The following is a 22,664-nucleotide window of genomic DNA, read 5'->3' on the forward strand; positions in this document are numbered from 1 at the left end:
AGGGGGGGGGGAGTGGTGCCGATCAATGGAGTCACAATTGTTGGGGTAATGGATTATTTGTGGAAGACATTGGAAACACTTGGGTTTAATTGGACGCGTGTTTGTGACGGTTACAGTGGGCCAGGACTGGAGAATCTGACACAACAGCTTTAACCGATGTTCCAGTGCTTGACCTGCCTGGTAAACTGGCCAATCGCGTTTCAGGTGGATTCCGAGTGGTGTGGGTCTGTGGGGGAAGAGTGGGGGGGACATGCCGGGGGACCACCTGCTGCGCGACCTGTTGGTCCCGGAGAAAAACGCGGGGAACTGGTGGGACGATGATACGGGGGGAGAATGGGCCACATGTGATACTCGGGCGGTAAATAATGGAGTTTGGGGAGAGTTATGGGGGTCCGGGCATTGTTGGGGACACGTTCGAGGGCCTGTTCAGGGGCGGCCGGGTGACCTTGGGGATTTGTTGGTGAGAAAATTCCGCATCTGCAGGCGCGGAAGGATTTTTGAGAGATCACTGGGTGGAGGCACTTCCTGGCTTCGATTTTGTATTGAGATTTATCAATCTTTGATAGCGTGATTGAATATCGACCGAGATAATAATGTCGATAATGGGGATTTCTAGCTTACGACTGATCGATAGGGGAAGGAAATATGAGAAAAATTAGAGCGGGTGGTTTATGAATATTTACACAATTTGAAAAAAAGAGATTTTAAAAATCTCGGTGAAAGGAAGTAATTTATTAAGGGAGAAAAAAGTAGAAATGAAAGTCATGGAATGGGTTTCAGTGGAGGGGACTCATGTTGTTGAGGTTAAAATAATGTTTCTGAGGGAATAATTCACGACGAGATGTTGAAAGATTTTTTTTAAGAATAGAAAATCTCAGAGACGACAGGTCTTAAGCTAGTTACTTAAACAAATGATAGTATCTCGAGAATTGTGAGTCGTAAAGGCGAGAATGAAAATCCATTGTATTCGTTATACAAATCCCTCAATTTTTCACGCCACACGTATCGATGGACTCTCAATGGTTTTCGAGATATTCAGAAATAAGAAAGATCGGCGCATTTCTTTGGAAACAAAATACAATATTTCTCATTTGAAAACATTCGAAAGTTTGTTTAGCGCGTTGAAATATTTACATTTAGGGGAGTCCGGGCAAAATGAGATCCTTCTGTTTTTTTTTTGTTTTTCAATTAGACAAATGAGTCCAGTGTTTTTTCGATGTAACGTCGTTTAAATCACATAAGTAGGATAATAAATTTTCGAATAAACAAAAGGAACTTCCATTGAAGAAAATTTCTAATCATCGTTATCAGCAATATTCTAGCTTTTACGGGAATGAGCAAATTTCTTGTCTCATGCAGATATTACATCTTACAGTTACGAATTTTTGTAAGTTCATCATAACTCGATTTTTTTTCTACACTTGAAATTTTTGTGGCTGTAAATTCCCGACACACTTTCAGGGAATTTTTATCACATTTTAGTTCCACTAAAATTTAAAGGAATTTCGTCATTGAAAATTCAGAATCTCATGGAAAAATCAATGAGAACTGCAAATGTGAGTTTAATTATTCCTTGAAAGTTAATAAAAATCAGGAAAATCTCGGTAAATATAATCTTGAATTGTCAAATAATTGGAAATTCAGCATAATTTAACACTAAATATTCTAATAAGCTGAGGAAGTCTTGACCAAATGCTGCTTAAAAATTTGGAATGTTCTGTGAAATCGGAAATTTTATAATTTTATAATTTCCCCCTAAATCGTAGTCAATATTTATCTCCTAAAAATTCCTAGTCGGCTGTCTCTGAAATTTTAAGGGCGAGGGCCGATTGATCAAAAATTGAGTGAAATAATTAAATCTCCCCCGTTCTACCTCACGAGGGTCAAACTTTGTCATGGTCATGGTTATTTTGGCACTTATAAATTAATTATTATCAATAATACTAGACTAAGAATTGAGCGCTACCTTAACCAGAATGCTTTTATTCTTATCAACTTCCGTTTAGAATTTTTACAGATTATAATCTTTGAAATCTGAGTTTTATTTCAGTAGCGAAGTGGTAAAACGGTACAAGTCAATTTTGACTACTGACCAGTTTTCAATAAATATCTCGGAATCTAAGGGAGATAGCAAAATTGTTATCATAACCTTTTTTGTAGAGCCGATTGAGTGCTACACCAAATGTCTTTACGAAAATGTCGCTATCTCCCTTAGATTTTGAAATATTCCTCAAAAACTCAACTGAGAGATGAGTCGACATGAACGGTTTTACCACTCCGCTACTGATTTATACTTTAAATCTACTAACAATGGGGTATGTCATTAGTAACAGTAGAAAAATGACTCATTTGTGTAAAATCTCATAGTTTACAGGGGCTTCCTTCGCCCCGGTCTCCCTTATGAACAAAGAAAGAGAATAAAACTGAGTTTCATTCAACATTTCACTGCCTCCTCCTCATTCTATAGCAAAATAAAGTTGTGGAGAAGTATTCGACCGAATTTTTAATTATTTCGTAGTTATTGGCCTCTGCGGTCGTTGGCTGACTCGAAGAAAAATGGAGAATTGAAATGTCCAAGTCCAAAAGCAAGTCCAATAGCAAAATAAAATAATCTACACTGAGAGAAAAACCTGAAGTTCGATTTACAACAAGAAAATAGTTGAGGCAGTTTTGGTAAACGATACGATTTTTTACGACACAAGCGTAATTTTTACAAATCAAAATGCAGTTAAACTAACCAAAGTTCAAAAGTAACCACGACAAATCTATCGTGAGAAGAATTATAAAATAGTTGCAATGACTACATTCTATTGTAGTAATTACTTCTCCGGCCGTAGTTACCGTAGCCCATGAAAAATTGTTGAGGACTTTTTGACTATAATTCGATGGTGATGGAATATAGTCAGAAGAATCATATTTTTCTCTCAGTGTATGCTACCAATTTCCCACCAAAATTTCTCCCAAAAAAAATCAAAACAAACACCAAAAATATTCCAACAAAATAATGAACAATCAAGGGAAGCGTGACAACGCACATTCCCTCAAGGCTGTACCCAGTGTCATCGGCACTTATTGTATTAAGACTCGTTAACCAGCTTGTTCATTCACTCTTCTCTATCCTCAGCCCATCCGAATGGGCCACAGGGTAATCACTGCCCGTTGGGGACCGAAACGAATAGCATTAGAGGTACAACAAGTTGTCACGATTGCCCTCAGTGTTAACGTGGCGAATAAGGTCACACACAAAAAACTATTCAAAATGTGCCGAAAGTACAGGCACGTTTACGTTCAGGAGTATTACGGACTGATTTTGTGATAACAATGGCAGCTCTAGTGAGACTCAAACGGAGTAGTGTACAGCTGAGAGCAGCCGCGGCTGAAGTTAGAGGTAAAAAAATCTGACTTTAGTCTTTGAAATTGAGAAGTTGAAGGAACAATACTTTGGGTGGAGGAAATTTCACGTTTTCAAGTGGACAAATTACTTCTGTGGGAAAAAAAATTACCTCTGTACAGTAAATTTTTTAGCATTCGTTGGGCAATTTTCTGTAATTCATTAAAGATAATCATTCAATTTTTACTAAGCACGGGGCAAAAATTATTTTTTGGAATATGACATTGATTTTTAGAAGGCTGTGACCAATTATTGGCGACACTGGACACTGAATAGAATGGCTGATCATCGGTTATTTTTGTTACTGAAATTTGGTGATAAATTCCGAAAAATTCGATGGGTCCCCGAAAATTAGTGATAGTGTCACTCAAAATTGATGACAAAATCACTGAATCTTAAAATTTTGCACTCACTGAATTTGACTATTGCGAATCTTCAATAATTGGGGATAAATGATTAAAAATCAGGGGCATGTCCCTGAAATTTAAAACTTTTTTTCTCTGATAATATACATCTTCTCAATTTCTATTTTTGAATAGTGAAGAATGAATATTAAGTCACCATTTTCCAAACGCGGCGATCGAAATTAAACACTTCAGTGGATTTTCATTTTGTTTCACGATTACGTGAGTTTTTCAGTAATCTTTTCTGATTGTTGCTTTCAAATGGAAGCTTTGTAATCGCTCGATTATATCACATTTTCTAATTTTTATTGGTAATGTTGTAGAATAGTGCGAAACGTAAAGTTTTTAGAACATTCAGTAATTAGGTGATTGAAGTCATTTAAAAAAATCTGAAATTTTGTCAGATTATAGATCTTAAGATGGATTAACTGTGCAAAATGTGAACCCGATCGATTCAATAGTTTTTGAAAAAAAAGTGATTCGTTTTCAAATCGTTTTTCGCGAATATCTTAACAACTAGTAGATCGATTTAGATTTTTCTTCTCTCAAAATATTCGTCTCGTTATACTCTACCTAGATCAATCGATAAAAATATATATTCGAAGTTTTCGAGAGATTAAAATCCTAGTCCACGCTGTAACTTCTGCAGAAATCGAGATATCAACTTGTTCTTTCATGTAATCTCCCTCAATTCCCCCTGATGCCCTACTATAATTTTGAATAATCAATCCAATTCTTTATTTCCTTGTTGTTACAAACTTTTTTTTTTACATCTACACATGCCTCCCTCCACCGCCACCGCAGAACTGAGTCTGTAGGAGGCCTCTCCTTCTCAGAATAACAACAATAATAAAAAAAACTCAAACAATTATAACAAATTTGCCTTGCACCTTAACCTCAAGTAAACAAGAACTCGAAGCTAAGTAGATCTTGACAGAAACCAACACGGACATCTACACCGTTTTGAAACATGTTTGAGAACATTTGCAAATAATTTGAGAAAATTTTCACGAAATTTTTTTTGGATAAATTGCTCCTTATTCAAAACAAATGATAAACGTCTTATTAAAGTGAACAGCAAATTTCCCTCATTTATAACAATTCCAAATAGCTCAATCCCCCTACATTCACTCCTCTCTTTTAAACCTCCACACGGAGAGAAATGTTCGGTAAAAATTACGGAACTTACAGTTCGCTCACCCATTACGGAATCGACTCATAAAATTTAAGTGACCGTATCGTAATTTTTCACAGGAGATTCAGGTAAAAAGTACGGAACTTTCTGGAAAAATTTCGTGAGTTTAAGTGAAAATTACGTGATAGTTCCGTAAAATTTCCTACAAGCACATTTCGCTCCGGAATTACGGAAAAGATACGTAATTTTCATTCAATATTTCTCTCCGTGCATCATCTGCTATTTTTAATCCATCCAAATCACAGGAGTTGAATAAATGGTATGGAAAAATAGGCATAAAATACTCTGAAATTGATAAACATATTTACTTTACATCATCATCATCATCAGTCAGTTGATCAACTGAACCCCCCAATGTCGTGTAATCAAAGTCTCGGTCATGCGCGTGTGTTGGTACAATTCAAACAGAATCATCAGAGCCTACATTTTTGATAAGGAAAAAATAAGGATTGTGTTCATTGCTGGTTTTCTCCTCTCTGTGAAATGGCTGACTTCGTTAAGAGAGGTAGTGTACAGCTCGTGAAGAGGAGCAGTGTACAGATAAGGCAGGCTGCCAAGGAAGTCAGAGGTTCGTAATAAATATATTGAAATGGATCCATCGAGTGATCGATCGAGTGTCAAAATTTTATCGATGGAGTATCAATTAATTTCCTCAATAGGAAAGTTAATCATCGATGTTCATCCCGTGGTGAAGGTTTCGAAATGCTGGAAGTGAAGTTAAATTACGTGAAAGACTGTGAAGTACCTGTGGAAATGTCTCAAATGAACTTGAGAGAATAAACGGAATTAACTGAGCGACGAATGGTATTTGTATTTTCAGATAACGTGAGGTAGCTTCGTTGAAATTATTGTTCAAGGCAAATATTATTCCCATGGTGCCTAATTACGCAAGATGGAATAATGTGGGGAATTCTATGTGCAGTGAAGTGGTGATATGAATTAGGCGGCTAGGGATTATTTTTTGAATTGGTGGTTATGGGAGGAATGGAGCACTGAGAAAAAAAGTTATTTTTGCCAAATATCCATTTCCTTGAGAGAAGTATTTATTTTTTCAATGGCCTATTTCTCCAGTCCAGTCATTCCCAGGCAGTTCTCATTAGGTTTCAATTGTGCCAATTATATTGCTCCAGAAGATGATCAGGTAAGTTATAACCTTGAGTGAACTCCCTCAATAAGTATCAGCATTAAACAATTAATCGAAATTCTTCCCTCCAGAAAATAAGAAATTTAGGAAAAATGCATAATCATTAGAGGAGTTCATCCAAGGTCATGTGCAACATTGTCATCCTCTAGACCGACATAATTTTTATAATTGAAACCAAATCATGCGCGTCTAGGAATGGTTCGACTGAAGAAATACGATTTTCGAAAAATAAATGCTTCACTCAAGTAAATGAATATTTGGCAAAAATAATTTTTTTTCTCAGTGAGGGGTTTAGGGGAGAATTTTATTCATCCGGAGAAACTTCCTCCATGAAAAAATCTGTATGGGGAAAATATGGGTCCTGTGTATTTCATACATATCGGCTCGGCTTTGCCTCGGGCCGCCAATTTTACACTCGTGAAATTCTGTTTCACTCGTATCGAAATATACGATTTTGTCATGCCGTTATGACAAGAAATATCATTATGACAAGAAATTTATGACAAGAAATATCATTCGTCACACGGCCTAAAAAAACTTTTCTAGTTCATATGATCAGCAACCCTCGCCTTCGGCTTGGGCTACAATCTTATATTCCCCAGAAATTTTTTTAGGCCTTATGTCGAATCCACTATTTGATTCGAGATGTCTTACGATTTATTCCGTATAAAAAAATTATATCTGATGTGCACGCAAAAATTATGACTCCCTGTATACAGTAGAGTGTTATTTAATTTTTCTGACACCGGGGCGAATGACATGGGAACCGGCGATAGTGAAAATTTAATGTACAGTGTTCGGTAAAAAATCATTTTCTGCTACTAAAAAATTCCTAGACATTGAGCACTCATTCACTCAAGTTTGCTGGCGTAACTTTTGACGAATTCCGAATAAATTTTTCAACTTCGGGAAGAGTTATCCCAACGTTTGGTAAATTTTCCGGCGCAAGCAGCGAAAAATTCGCCATTTGTCTCGAGATAGAGCCAAAAAGACCTAGAACTGAATTTCGTTTCACGATTACTTGATTTGTTTGGCAATTTTCCCGCAACCGTTTCATCCGCCCAGAAAGAATGATGAACTGATAAAATTTACGAAATTTCAGCGAATTTTTCTTGTACAAGATTTGGAAATTTTTTACTGCATTTTCCTAGTAATTTTTCGTGGATTTTTTTCTCAGTAAATGATAATGTGTTAATGTGTTATTGCATGAAATTGATAGTTCATTAATTCCAAAGAAATGCTCTATTGGAATATCCTCTATCCTGAAATAGGAAGGTCTGCAGGTATTTAATAATCATGAGTAATTCGTGATACCTCTGATAAATAAATTATGGGGCATGAAGCTATTTCATCTACATCGAGTGGATAAGAGTCAATAACAGAAATTTGAGGGAGATTTTTTATTCATAACTTGAGAATTTTTGGTGACGGAATTGATTATTTCAGCGGCTGTGAGAGCACGACACATCGTAGCTGGTCTCGTGGGAGTGGGATTTGCTCTCTGCGGTGCAGTGGAAGTCAGCTCATCAGTTGCTTTACTCGCTAATCTTGAGGACAACCATGCGATCATTGACACTTCGTGGCATTGCGACATGCTGGTCAACATCAGCAGTCGAAATCGCACTGAGGATGTTCAGATCATTGCCTTTGAGGTAGCAAAAAATAAAAACGATATGGGATTCGTGATTTATTAAACTGATGTCCTTGTTGATCAAAGCAACGGACCGCTGACAGAAAATTGGTTATTGTTGTTTTTTTTTCTTTCCTTCAAATCAGGAACACTAGATGTGTTGAATTAAAAGTGAGTTTCAGGATCATAACCGTCACAGTGGTTTTATAAACAAGAAGTGTCGTTGAACCGCAATTTGACCAGATTTGCTAATCACCTAGAACCACAAGTGATTGTGCATTTTTGTTTTTGCTTCCGAATGGAAGCAAAAATTGTCAAAAAAATCAAAAAATTATCAATTTTCTGTCAGTGGTCCGTCTTGCCCTAGGGGTCCGTTTTGCCCTGCGGTCGGTTGTGTCCGCCTGTTCCGTTTTGCCCTACCCTCCCCTACTATTTCGCTTACTCATAGATGAAAAGTACACAAAAAAAGACAGTTCGACACTCGCTGAAAATAATATTACTGTTAAAATAGAATATTTTGTTACCAGTGCGTAAAGTTTCACATTTTCGCATGCACGTGTAACTCATCCTATTTTTTGTGATAGCTGTTGACTTCACTGTTCAGATTGGTAATGAGAGTAAAGCAGTTATTTCCGCACACTCGTGAACTTTACGCACGGCGTGTGTAAAGTTCACGAATGTGCGGAAACAACTGCTTTACGCACGCTAAACCGTTTCGAAAAGTGCACTTTTCAGGTAGGAATCACAAAAAATATTGTTCGAAACATGTGAAAGGGGAATTTTCACGAGTGTAACTGGCAGCCGGTGGCGAAGCCTCGGGTTGAAATATCGGAATATTTTTTTGATGCAGCTCCTGCCAGTTGAGAGGATCGAATCAAACATGCGAGAGGCATTTCTCTGGGGACAGGTGGCGGGCCCAATTCTGGGAGGAACTCTTGTCTGGGGGCGCTCTGGACCCTCGATGGTCTTCTCCCGGGCAGTTCTCAGCGCCTGTCTAGCGTCGTTACTCGTCCCTGCGGCGTGGAAGGGACCGTCACATGTTGCACTTCGATTATTCCAGGGAATGTGTACAGTATGTCGATCATTAATCGAATGAATTCGATATTCAGTGAATGAATGAACGAATGAATGGATTCTGTCAGTTCTTCCGACCAGAAACATGTTCAATTTAAAAAAATTGAATTGGTGTAGATTTTTTTATACGAATTACTCTATCAAAATGCTATCTATTGATTTTTTGACATTAGTTTTCTACGTTTTCTAGAGGAAAAAAAACACGGAAAGGTTTATTCATAACGAGACATTTTTCATAGAAATAAACTAGACACATCGACTGTGAAAATAAAAATCAATCAATACGAATTATTCTATCAAAATTCTATCTATCGATTTTTTTTGACACTAGTTTTCTACGTTTTCTAGAGGAAAAAAAACTCGGAAAGGTTTATTCATAACGAGACATTTTTCATAGAAATAAACTCAACACATCGACTGTGAAAATAAAAATCAATCAATACGAGTTATTCTATCAAAATTCTGTCTATCGAATTTCTTTGACACTCGTTTTCTACTTTTTTTAGAGGAGAAAAAAATCGGAAAGTTATTCATACTGAGACATTTTTCACAGAAATAAACTCAACAGATCGATTGTAAAAATAAAAGTCATACAATTTTGTGATCCAGTACCATTGAACATTTTCCGATTGAATTTTTTTATTCACGTCCAAGGATCTTTATCTACTTCCCAACAATACAATTTTTTCATATTCGAGAAAATTTCTGTAACAGTTTTTGTACCATGAAACAAACATTTTTGATAATTAAGAGAAACTAGTTGCAGTAGCGTTGCACAAATTAAATAATCAAAGTGTTGTTATACACGGACTCTTATGGTATTTATTTTCTCATTGATAGTTCGCCTACTGAAATAAAAAATAGAGGGCAATGTCAAAAAAATATACTGAATTGAATGGTTAAAAAAACTCTGAGATATCCAGGCAAATAATGTAAATATTTATAACTTTAAGCTATATAAACTCATGCTAATGCCTACATCCAGTGCATATTGTGTATTTTATTCCTGAATAGCCAGTTCAGGTCGATGGATTGAAGTTTTTAGCAATATAAAGGAGATGAATCTGTCAATCAGTTTTAAAAAATCATAATTTTTTTGAACTTGATAGATTACTTGACTTTTTTTTTGATCGTGAGTTTTCACGATTTTGGATAAACATCTTCAGAGGCAGAAGTGAATTATCCATTTTATTTTGTAGTCACTCGTCGGTGAATGTCATTTCAGCGAATGTAATTACATGCCTGGCTGTCGACTCGCTCTGTAAATCTCACATTCGTGAAACATGACATTTCCCGAATACTACGGTAATATACTTTTACGAATGTCCAGGGCGCAACGATGCCAGCTGCTCACATGTTCGCTATGACCTGGTTCAAGAGTAATCATCGGAGTTGGTATTTTAGTTGTTACGCAGGTAAAAAAAATCTCATTATCAGCATAATACCACAAAGTCTCGTTTGATTTGGCCCAAAATAAGTGGATAATTGCATTTTTTATAAAGGAGTGTAGTTATTGTTGCTGATAAATCAGCAATTTGCTTCCGAATGTATTCTCATTTTTTGCTTCTGAACAGAAGCTTCGTAATCGTTCAAATTTGGGATTTTTTGTTTTATATCGACCCAGTATTATCCAAAAAGTCCGAAAATAAACTTTTTAGGCCGGGTCGGTACGTGACTGGGGATGTGTGACGTATCACACTGTTAAAAAAAGTGAAATTTCATGGACAGTTGACTACTAATCAGAATAGCGACACGGAATGCGATTTAGGGGAAAAAAATTATGAAATTTCAGGTTTCACTGAAATTTCAGTAAAATTCCAGAATTTTAAGGAGCGTAAAGACGAGAATTCCTTAATTCATTTGAATTTCCAATCTAATATGAATATTCAGTGCCAAATTACATAGTTTTCAGTGAAATTTGAAATTTTATGTTTTTCTCCCTAAATCGTATTCAGTGTCACTGTCCTGAAAATGCCAGAATATATGTATCGGAATTTTATGATTTTCGATTCATTTTCCTGGAAAAATGGAACTGAAATTTACCGTTCTCTTTGATTTTTCCACGAAATTTTGAATTTTCAATGACAAAATTCCTTGTAACTTCGGTGATAATTAAATTCGATAAAAATTTCCAAAAAGTGTACTGGAAATTTCAGACGAAAATTTTTAATAGTGCACGTATGAAAAAATCCTATGAAGAATTCGAACATTTCTATAGGAGTCACGGAGAAAAATCTTCAACAAAAATTACGGAACTCACAATTCGCTTACCGATCCCGGAATCGGCTCAGAAAATTAAAGTGGCGATATCGTAATTTTCCACAGGAGATTTAGATAAAAATTACGGAACGCTCTAGAAAAATTCCGTGACAGTTCCGTAAAATTTCCTACAACCACATTTCGTTCCGGAATTACGGAAAAGATACATAATTTTTATTGAACATTTCTCTCCGTGTTTCCTATCAGGTTTTTCCTATTGGATTTCTTACAGGATGTTTAATAGGACTTCCTATAGGACATCCTATAAGATTTCCAATAGGATTTCCTATGAAATTGAGGGTCATACAAGGAGATAAATATTCAAAAAAAAATTACTAGAAAAAAGACATAAAAATTACGTTTCGAAACGTAATCTGGGAGCGAAGTAAAATTCAATAAAAAGCGCCAATCGTCACGTAAATTCTACGATCTGTTCCGTAAAAATTACTCATCCGTCCGACGCCTCACGGCTAGCAATGAGTCACTTGAGGGGGAGATTTTAACAACACGTTCCGTAATTTTTCCGGAACTTTTCGTAAAAATTCTTAAACATCCAAGAATTTTCATGTTCTGAGGCATAATAAGTCTTGAAGTTTCTGTTAGATTTTACAACTTCCAGAAAAATTACGTGACTTTTTCGTATTTTTTCGGTGACAGACCCGAAAATTTACTGAACGTTTCAGATTTATTCTCTTATATTCCTATAGAAATTCACTGAAAACGATTCTCGCTTGCGGATTACGTGAAATGTTCCGTAATTTTTCTTGAATATTACTCTCCGTGTATGGAAAAAATCTAAATGTCCGGTAATTTCTTAATTATTGTTTATTGCACAGATTGCAATGGAATAATAAAATGAATGAATGAAAGGTTTTATTCATTTCAGTAGTGAAGAGCTAAGTTGACTAAAATGGTTTTACCGCTGCGCTAATGATTTCATCTCAGTGAAAAATAATTTCATTAATTCAATAATTCCCAAACAATCTCGTTATTCTCAAAAAAATCGAACGTCGGAAATGATTACAACTCCACACAAATATTGAGATTATCATAATCTGTATTATCCCCGGGCTAATTACCCGGGATAATACAAAACAATACAATTTTTTGTTTTATGTTTTTTATCTTTCTTGTGATTATGACATTATCATAATCATTTTATCGAAAATGGAAATCTCAAATTTATCTCGACGCAGATACTGACTGCACCTGATCAATCACGATGAACTGACAATAATAAATTACCGGTAATTTCCACAGCTGTCAGTGTTGGGTATTGCCTGACCGGCTGGATAGGGACTGCAGTTGTTCGATCATTTGGGAGGGATTCCCTTTGTTATGGCCTAGTGCTGATAGCCCTCTGTTGGTACTTCACATTTGGCCATTTTGTCAAGGATACTCCGAAATCCTATCAGCATGATACGAACGTGAGTACACCAAACAAATACTCCCACGCCAGAAACCAACATGCACGTCCATAGGGAATGCTTTTACTTTTTCGTCGATTTCCGGTAGAAATTTCAGAGCTTTTCCACGCGATTTTTTGTATGCAAACAGCTTTCGATTTCCTTATAATAATTCTTCTGTTAATATTTATGCTATAGACATTATAGAAATTTCCCCGAACAATATAAAAATGAATAGAAACAAACAGAAAGATAAATCTCAATGGAATAAAATTCATTTTTTAAAATCTATTTTTTTTCTGACGCACATTTCTCTATGGAATCTTCCAATGGAAACGGGAAAAATTTTAATAGATTTCGTCAATCGAATTTTCGAATTTCCCAAACGAAAAATAATTCTCTGGAATTGAAAGCAATTCTTTCTGTTTGAGAACTTAACAAATTTGAAAATTTTGTAGTTCGTTTACTTCTGTTAGAAATTCCTCAGTTACTCTATGTGATTTTTCCAATGGAAAAATTCCAACAGTTTTTGATTTGTTTATACAAATTTTTCTGTCGATTCTATAGAAACTGTAGAAATTTTCCCGAACAATATAAAAAAATGGAAGAAAATAGAAAGAAAAATCTCGACAGAATGAAATCCATAAAAAAAAACAATATCTATCTCATGTTTTTTCTATGGCACATTTCTCTATCAAATTCCCCAATAGAAATGGGCAAAATTTGAATGCAATTTGTCAATCTAAAAAAATTCTCTGAAATAGAAAATTCTTATTATTTGGGAATTTATCAAATTCAAAAACGTTTTACTAGTGTAATTAAGAAGAATTGTGAATTAATTCTTACCGGTAACTAATGGAATCGAATTTAAGGGATAAAAATCAGGGCCGACATGTATGAAAAAATGTAATAAAAAACCTTTACGAATTTGCTAAAAAATTCTATTGAAATTCTCTAGAAATTCTATGGGGATTCTATTAAAATTCTAGACAAAGCCCGTCAAAATTCAATTTATTTTTTGTGTAGATTTCATTAGATATTCAATTGGAAAAATTCAATAGATTTACATTTATTAATTTGAATTTTTCTCTTGAGATTTTTTCTATTAGAATTCTTGGGCATGGGTTTTCCAAGTTTTCCCGCTGTATTTTGTTTTTTTTTATTCACAGGATCTGAGTGAAAAAACTTAGAAAATTCATGCTCAAGTATTCTTATTTAAAAAAATCCAAGAGAATATTCATATAGAAAAACCTAAATCTATTGACTTTTTCCTATCAAATATCTCATAGAATCAGCGCAAAAAACAAATAGAATTTTAACGAGGAAGTGTATTTTATCAAATACACTTTTCTAGCGAATTCGCAAAGTTTTTCTATTGAATTTTTTCATGAGTGGATCGCTCACTTCCGCGGTGTTTGATAGGCGTGGGGTGCAGTGGGGTCACACCAACAACTTTCCGATTAATTCCCTTTTATATTCATTCCGCACAAAAAAATTCCAAAAAATTTCAAAATTTCAAAAAATACATATTCAAGAAAACTACAACCGCTGCGACAATTTCGATGGAATTCCCAATTATTCATTAGGGTGCAATTTACCCTAGCCTTAGTCACAGAAAATTCCATCGACTAATGAAGAGAAATCAATCCCGTCATCTCTCCAGAAAAACCAACGGAATTAAAAAAAAAAAAAAATTTGACGTTTTTTCATTAGTTTTATTGATCCCTCTAAAAACCGCTCAGACAATGTTGTTTAAAATTTGATTAAATCAGCTCTGAATTAGGTGAAAACGCATCGATTACATGAAAAAAAAATTGGATCGGACTTCATAGAAAGATTCTAGGGCTCACGAAACGTGAAGATATCATGAAATTTCCAGTTTCGATTTTAGCGGCCATTACAATAACTACACGATATAAATCGACAAGTTAAAAATAACGACACGAGCCTCATAAAGACATCTTCTAGGCCGCTGTGATACCATGGGGAAAATTGCTGCGTTCAGTGCCAGTCTGGGCGTCAGCAGTCGCCACAATGGGTAATCAGTGGGGTGATGCCACTCTCTCACTCGGTATGACCAAGTACCTCAAGCTCATTTACGGTTTCTCAACTGCTAACGTAAGTCCACTGGCGTCCGACACAATGAAGATGTTTATCGTTTAAAAAAATAGGTTTTACTTTCATCCTGATGCGGTAATATTTGACCTTGTAATGTCAATAGGACTCGGTGCTGACTACTCTGCCCCACATTGGACACTTTATGGCTGCTCTCATGTGCGGATTACTGGTTGATCATGTGAGGGAGGCTAAGATAGTCTCCACAACGACCGCGAGGAAATTAGTTGTTTATACAGGTGATTACATTTAATGGGTCTTTGATGCGTGAGAATGGGAATTATTGCGTGAAGGGATTAAACGGTTTTTTAAATGTTATGCATTTTCCTTCTGGCGAAATGGAAACACGGATAAAGAAATTTAAAAAAAGTTGTGAAATCAACCGAAATTAATTAAAAATGATCTCAACAGCGGTATGAATCCAAAAAATTAAATTGAAGAAATCACAAACAATTTCATTTCATTCTGCCAACGTTTCGAATTCTCAAGGAGCCTTTCATCAGGACAATATTTATTCTACACAAAAATTTTATAAATAAATGTTGTCCTGATAAAGAGCTCCTAACAGAAGTGTAATTTGACAAAAATTGAATTTACAGAGGTTCACTTTCCCAAAATTGATTCAGCTACTCTATTCCTTACACGGAGAGAAATATTCAAGAAAAATTACGGAAAATTTCACGTAATCCGTAAGCGAGAAACGTTTTCAGTGAATTTCTATAGGAATATAAGAGAATAAATCTGAAACGTTCAGTAAATTTTCGGGTCTGTCACCGAAAAAATACGAAAAAGTCACGTAATTTTTCTGGAAGTTGTAAAATCTAACAGAAACTTCAAGACTTATTATGCCTCAGAACATGAAAATTCTTGGATGTTTAAGAATTTTTACGAAAAGTTCCGGAAAAATTACGGAACGTGTTGTTAAAATCTCCCCCTCACGGTGACTCATGGCTAGCCGTGAGGCGTCGGACGGATGAGTAATTTTTACGGAACAGATCGTAGAATTTACGTGGCGATTGACACTTTTTATTGAATTTTACTTCGCTCCGAGATTACGTTTCGAAACATAATTTTTACGTCTTTTTTCTGGTAATTTTTATTGAATATTTCTCTCCGTGTAGCTTCTCCCAGCCAAAAATGGTCCCAACGGCGGTATGAATCTAAAAATTTTAATTGAGGAAATCACAAACAATTTCATTTAATTCTGCCAACGTTTCGAACTCTCAATGAACTCTTTATCGGGACAATATTTATTTATAAAATTTTTGTGTAGAATAAATATTGTCCTGATGAAAGGCTCCTTGAGAGTTGGAAACGTTGACAGAATTATACAAAATTGTTTGTGATTTCTTTCAATATAAATTTTTGAACTCATACCGCCGTTGAGACCATTTTTGACTGGGAGAAGCTAAGGAATAGAGTGGTTGAATCAATTTCGGGAAAGTGAACCTCTGTTAAATTCAATTTTTGTCAAATTGAAAGTCTGTTAACCCTAGATTGGTCACCCTTTAATTACAATTGACTGGCTAACCGGAAAAATTCAAAAAAATTTGACTTTGTCAATTGAAGTGTCTAAAAAATTATAATAGTTTTTAAAACAACATATTTCCCAAAATTTCTAAAGGAAACAAATTATTTCGGACAGATGAACTATTGTTTCGCATGTTAAATGAAATTGCCGATGACGCGACGTTGCCGGAAACTCGTTAAACGCGCTCGGGCAATGTAGAGTGAATTCGGCAACGCTGATGCCTAAATAACACGGCGGGGAATCCCCGAGGAGGTGGCCAAAGTCGCAGGGTCGCGTTTGGTGACCAGACTACACTGATAGAAATGGTGGAACGATTCAGTTGCACCAAACGAGGTTTCTTAACTGTTACCACAATTCATTAATAGTTAACAAATCGTGGTAATAGTTAAAAAGTCTCGTTTGGTTCGACTAAATCGTTCTATCAGTGTAGGGTTAAATAAATCTCTTCGGTCATTTCGTTTATTGTAAGCATCTGGATGAAACGGTAGACGGAAAAATGAGCGAGAATGACCGGTGATTTTGTCGACTCTCACACACAATGCGTAGGATTACTACTAGAATATTTTTTCGTACATTCGGATGAGACCTGCGTTGTGTTTAGAATCATAAAGTATTATTATCTGTTTTGTTGTAGTTCCTTGTGGAAGGAATAATCGTTATTTCTTGTTTGCGGACGTCCTTATGAAAAGGGCCTACTTCTTCGATATGTGTACAGTGTACACTGATAATAAATAGAAGTAAAAACTAATTAAAAAATACACTTTGATAATATTGATAACCTTCCTTTGATTTCAGAAATTTTAAATTGACCCTTTCGAAAGTCTCAACTTGAGACTTTAACATCTCTTGAGACTTTTAGAGGTTTCAATACAGATTTTTAAGTCTGAAATTAAGATTTTTAAGGCTCAAATTGAAATTTTTGAGTCTTAAATTTTGATTTTCAAGTTTTAAGTTGAGACTTTCGAATATCTTAACTTGAAACATTCGAAAATCTCACTTTGAGACGTTCGAAAGTCTGATTCGAATCTTAATCTCAAATTAAGACATTCAAAAATCTCAACTTAAGACTTACAGAACTCAATTTAAGATATTCAAAAGTCTCAATTTGAGATCGTAAGTCTTAAATTGAAATTTGTTTTGTTTGAATCTGATTTTAGCGGAAAATCTCTAAACATGAATTCTTCAACTCTATAAGTTGCGAACAAAATTGTTTTTTCTCAACACATACCACAGATTTTATCGCTCCTTCATAATAAAAAGGATCAACATCGCGTAATACCGCGATGAAGTCATCCGCGGAACGATTAATACCTGCAATTGACATCTTTCAGCGCATTTCATACCTGCAGCTCTCCTATTCGTCGCTGGTTACGCAGGATGTCAGGCGCTGGGTGCAGCCTGGCTGGGAATAGCCGCTCTTCTTGTCTCAGGAACAGCTCCCGCCGGGGCGTTAGCCGCGATAGCTGACCTCGCGCCCGCAGAGTCCCCCGCGTGTGCAGCAGCCGCCTGTGCACTGTGCTCCACATTAGGCGCGGCTGGACTTCTAGCTGCCAATTACTTCGTCACACAGGCACTTCATGGATCGGTAATACGCAGGATTATTTTTTTCACACGGAATTGTTCATTTTTTCATATCGAAGGGGAAAACTTCAATTCTTCACACTTTCCATCTCCTCTCTTTATCTCTCCTTTTAGTATATCATTTCCCACCATAATTTAAAAATGGAAAGAAATAAATATTTGGTTTTTATTTTTTAGAAAAAATCAGGGGAAAACTTTCGATTTCTGTAATTTCACAAAAAAATTTTTTTGATGCTTCTGTAATTTATTGAGAATTACAAACAAAATATTTCACAGTATAAAACTGTTATTTTTTCTTCATTTCATAATTTGGCGTTATTTTTCAACCGTTATTCTGATCCTCAGTTTCTCACCCTTATTTAAACTTTATCATCCAAGCAACCACATGCGTATATTCCATGTATGTTTGTATGTATGTTTATAATATAATAAAATAAAATTATTATTATTATTATTATTATTCATTTAAAATATAAATATATCTATATTTTAAATAAATAATAATAATATTAATAATAATTTTATATGTATATATATATATATATATATATATATATATATATATATATATATATATATACACAAATAAAAATTATAAATGTAACAAATACATAGGCATACATATATAATAGACATATAAAATAAGTATGGTATTTAAGTTTAAGAAGGAATTATTCCTAACTTATTCATGGCGGAATAGATGTTACATTATTTTTTTAAAAGACGATAACCTTTGAATTTTGTAGCCGTCAATTAGTCATTATCACTCTTAAATTTTTTGATTATTCAAGTATTCAATTCAAATATTCAAATTTTTAACTATTTTATCAATCATTAATTGAGGTAGGAAGATTGACGATTATTTGAGTAACCGAAAAATCCCGCTTTTAAGAAATTTGAATTATTTGCTTAGTGGTAAATTTACAGTTCCATATTATGAAATTTTTAATTCATCATTCACCGAAGAAATCGATTATTAATATTATACTATTTATAAAATTTGATCAGCATATTCTTACACCTTCATTAATGTAAGGGGCAAATTCTTGTAATATTACAGAAATTTAATATTGATGGTGATCGCTGGTCGCCAAACTTTGTATTTTTACGTTTCAGACAATTCTGCATCATTTTCAATCAAAATTAGAGAATACCAAAATTGAACCATTACAATGCTTTCTCTCGGAAGCAAAAAATTGCCGAAATTTCAGTAAAAAAATTGTGAATCACCCCCCCCCCCCTTTAAACCACGAAATCCCATAAAAAATCCGGTACGTGACTTTTTGGCGCCCCGAGAAAATACTAAATTTGGGTGTCTTTTAACATGATTTGGGTGTGTGGCGTCAAAAAGTCCTGTCCCGTAAAAAATCACCATATCCCATCACCCCATGCACAAAACTCTAAAATGAATAAATCGTCACAGATCGCTGGTTCCTGGCGTTTGGTCTTCGGCGTCGCTTCACTGGTTCTCCTTATAACCGCGGCGGTATTCCTCGCCCTGGGAAAAGGCGTACCCCAGCCCTGGATACCCTCCGTAGCCCGACCACGCAGTCACGATGTTATTTACGAGCAGGACGCCCTTGAACTGGATTACGAGGATGTTGGTGTGCAAACCGAGCCGTACGATCTCTACGACGTGGAAGACATCGAGAGCCTCAACGAGGTCCCACGGTCATCCTCGATCCACTCAAAGCACTCCGTCGAATCGACCAACAACTGAACTGGGAAGTAACCGGGAGTCATTAAAACTTATTACTCATCCTGCGGAAGTGATGGGATGTTACATAGGCAGGAACAGACTCTTCCCATCCATGGGAAATATATTTGTCTTCTTATCGATGTCGAGTCGTTTGAAACAACTCCATCATCGGTGTTACGTAAAAGTATTCTCTTTCTCGGTTAAGTAGAGTAGACACTTAATTATACATGTGTATTTTTTCAATCAATGGTAATTAATCGATCGACACACAGTGATCGAGGTGAATTCTCAGTACTCCACGACTGTTTTATCTCAATCTCGATGGACAAGTGGAATTTTTCGAAGATACCGGGTGATTCACAGCTACAGGAATTTAAATATAGAACATTCTTTATGAAGTAAACAATGTGGTATCTCGATTGAATAATTTCGCAGAAGTGATCTTCAGTTGTTTGAGGTGATAGTCATACATGTGTGTCCGCACTGATAAGACGATTCATATATATTGTTAACCCTGGATTGGTCACCCTATGAGGGAAAGACTGCTACGCATCGTTTTTCTTCAATTTCAATTGACTGGCTGACCGAAAAAATCCAAAAAAATTTGACTTCGTCAATTGAAGTGTCTGAAAAATTATAATAGTTTTTAACACAACATATTTCCCAAAATTCCTGGAGAAAATAAATGATTTCGGAGAGATGAACTATTTTTTCCCATGTTAAATGAAATTGCCCGTGACGCGACGTTGCCGGAAACTCGCTAAACGCGCCCGGGCAGTGTAGAGTGAATTCGGCAACGCTGGAGCCTAAATAACACGGCGGGGAATCCCCGCGGAGGTGACCAAAGTCGCAGGGTCGCGTTTGGTGACCAGACTAGGGTTAAGGTGTTTCGAGTGTAGATCTCCGGAGGGGATGGAGCCCTGATTCAATCGCTGAACACAAAATCCAAATTTTTAAATAAAGTTTTCCATTATAATATTGACGTTATAAGCTTCGATTTTTTTTGTGAAAAAATTAATTTACGTGCAATCAGCTACGCGTATTGCGTTATTTTTCAAAACTTTCTGTATAATTATCGGTATTGTATGAAAATACATAGAAAAAGTGGCAATGTCCCACGAAGTGACCATTTCGTTTTTCCAAGCTGACAGTTCTGCAGAGTATTCTACTCGGTTCAAGTGTGTGGTGTATAATCAATGTAGTCCCATGTTGTCCCCACGTTAAATCCATTGACAGTGACAAAAACTGATAAAAAATTGATCGTTTGCGTCCAATTCAAAGTAGTAAACGTTGGAACAGTACATTAGTAGCGGACGCAATGTATAATTCAGTAGCGAAGCGGTAAACCGAGTTAAGTCGATTTTGTCTATTGACCAGTTTTTGACGAATATCTCGGAATCTAAAAGAGATAGAAAAATTTTTGTCAAGATATTTTTTGTAGAGCCACTTGAGGGTTATAAAAAAGTGCGTGCGAAAAATTTTGCTATCTCTTTTAGATTCCGAGATATTCATCAAAATTTGGTCAAAAGTGAAAATCGACTTAACTCGGTTTACCGCTTCGCTACTGAATTTACGTATCCAATAATCGGAGATGGGAAAGAGTAGGAGAAAGATTGATGGCAACGATGACGGCGATGAGCACATGAATAAACACACTTGCATTGAGGGGCGATGAGTTGTAGACTCAGAGACAATGAGAAAACAGATGCTTCGCAAATCAAGTTGATAATAATAAGAGTATTAAAAAATAGTCAACTACAATTCGTTATTTTTTGATTCAGTCAATATTCACCGTAAATTTTTTTTTTGTTCAACCCCAGCGCTAATGTATTTTCTTATTAATTTCACATATTAATTTTAATTTCATAACAGCAGTCCACTAATTTCATTTAATTGAAGGAGAAAGCTGCCTCTGCGACATTATTAACACTGTCATTAGCGTCTTTTCCTCTTTCGTATATGTGGCATTTCCTTTTTCCTCGATTCATTGTAATACCCGTGTGCATAAATCCACATGCCTTTTGTTGCAACGACAATTTCCTAATATTCACGGTAAAAAACATAAATTGAGGCGTTGTGACAAGTGTCACCATCCAACAAACAAAAGTGCAATTTCGTTTGCTAAATGACCAGAGTAGACTAGACGAGAATGACAATCACTTTCAGATGGGGAAAAAAAACTTAGTAGAAATTTCTGTATAGAATTGTATTCTATTGTCAACTATAAGGGTTATCCATTTACATCAGAACGAAATTTTCGTTTTGAAATTTTGCATTGAAACGATATTTTTGCTGGAAATTAATACACTCATATATATTTAGTCCGATTAAAAGTTTGAGTTTTTATGAAATAGATAATTAATTCAAAAATTTTTCATTCATTGGGGCAATATTTGTGTTTTAAATGAATAAAGTTATGTATTCATTTCAATCAAAATGCTTCAATTGTATGAAATGAGCAAATTCCTTCATCCCAAATAAATTCTCTTTTAAAATCACGTACGCATGGATTTATTCATATTACATGTGAATAAATTCATTCCCTACGTCAAGTAAAAATCAAGGTTGACTTCGAATGAAAACCTTTTAATTTGATCCAAATAAAGCGGATTTCATTCAAGTAAATAATTTCCCGACGTTTAATAGAATTTAATTTACACACAAACACCCCGAATCAAAAACCGAGTTAAGTCGATTTTGACTTTTGGCCAAATTTTGATGAATATCTTATTCATATTACATGTGAATAAATTCATTCCCTACGTCAAATAAAAATCAAGGTTGACTTCGAATGAAAACCTTTTAATTCAGTAGCGAAGCGGTAAACCGGGTTAAGTCGACTTAGCCCTTCGCTGAGTTTTCGAGGAATATCTCCGAATTCAAGAGAAATAGCGAAATTTTCATTACAACCTTTTTTGTAGAGCGAACTGAGAGCTACAAAAAAGTTCATTAGAAAAAATTTCTATGTTCCTTAGGTTCCGAGATATTCATTAAAAACTGACCAATAGTCTAAATCGACTTAAACCGGTTTACCGCTTCGCTACTGAATTTGATCCAAATAAAGCGGATTTCATTCAAGTAAATAATTTCCCGACGTTTAATAGAATTTAATTTAGACACAAACACCCCGAATCAAAAACTGTTAATTTTTGCTAAACATTTCTCTCCGTGGTAAGATTCAAATGAAAGTAACTTTCATTATGTTCCGTTCTCTGCGATAAAGACCAATTAAGAA

General features: G+C 35.3%; 1 protein-coding gene across 2 annotated transcripts; it reads left to right on the forward strand.

Annotated features, from left to right (window-relative positions):
• Positions 1-3,124: 3,124 nt before the first annotated feature.
• Positions 3,125-20,015, forward strand: LOC107035834 (sialin). 2 transcript variants are annotated; one of them, XM_015253432.1, is made up of 9 exons: positions 3,125-3,388; positions 7,581-7,786; positions 8,615-8,836; positions 10,169-10,253; positions 12,358-12,524; positions 14,472-14,621; positions 14,725-14,857; positions 17,481-17,734; positions 19,154-20,015. In XM_015253432.1, the coding sequence occupies exons 1-9, from the start codon at positions 3,322-3,324 to the stop codon at positions 19,448-19,450; spliced, it is 1,581 nt and encodes a 526-aa protein (XP_015108918.1). In that variant the 5' UTR covers positions 3,125-3,321; the 3' UTR covers positions 19,451-20,015. The 2 variants fall into 2 exon arrangements, with proteins under 2 accessions (XP_015108918.1, XP_028981759.1); XM_029125926.1 differs by lacking the exon at positions 3,125-3,388 and adding an exon at positions 5,474-5,558.
• Positions 20,016-22,664: the final 2,649 nt, after the last annotated feature.

This window comes from Diachasma alloeum, unplaced genomic scaffold (genome assembly GCF_001412515.2).
Source record: "Diachasma alloeum isolate Michigan unplaced genomic scaffold, Dall2.0 Dall_scaffold_00201, whole genome shotgun sequence".
Taxonomy (NCBI): domain Eukaryota; kingdom Metazoa; phylum Arthropoda; class Insecta; order Hymenoptera; family Braconidae; genus Diachasma; species Diachasma alloeum.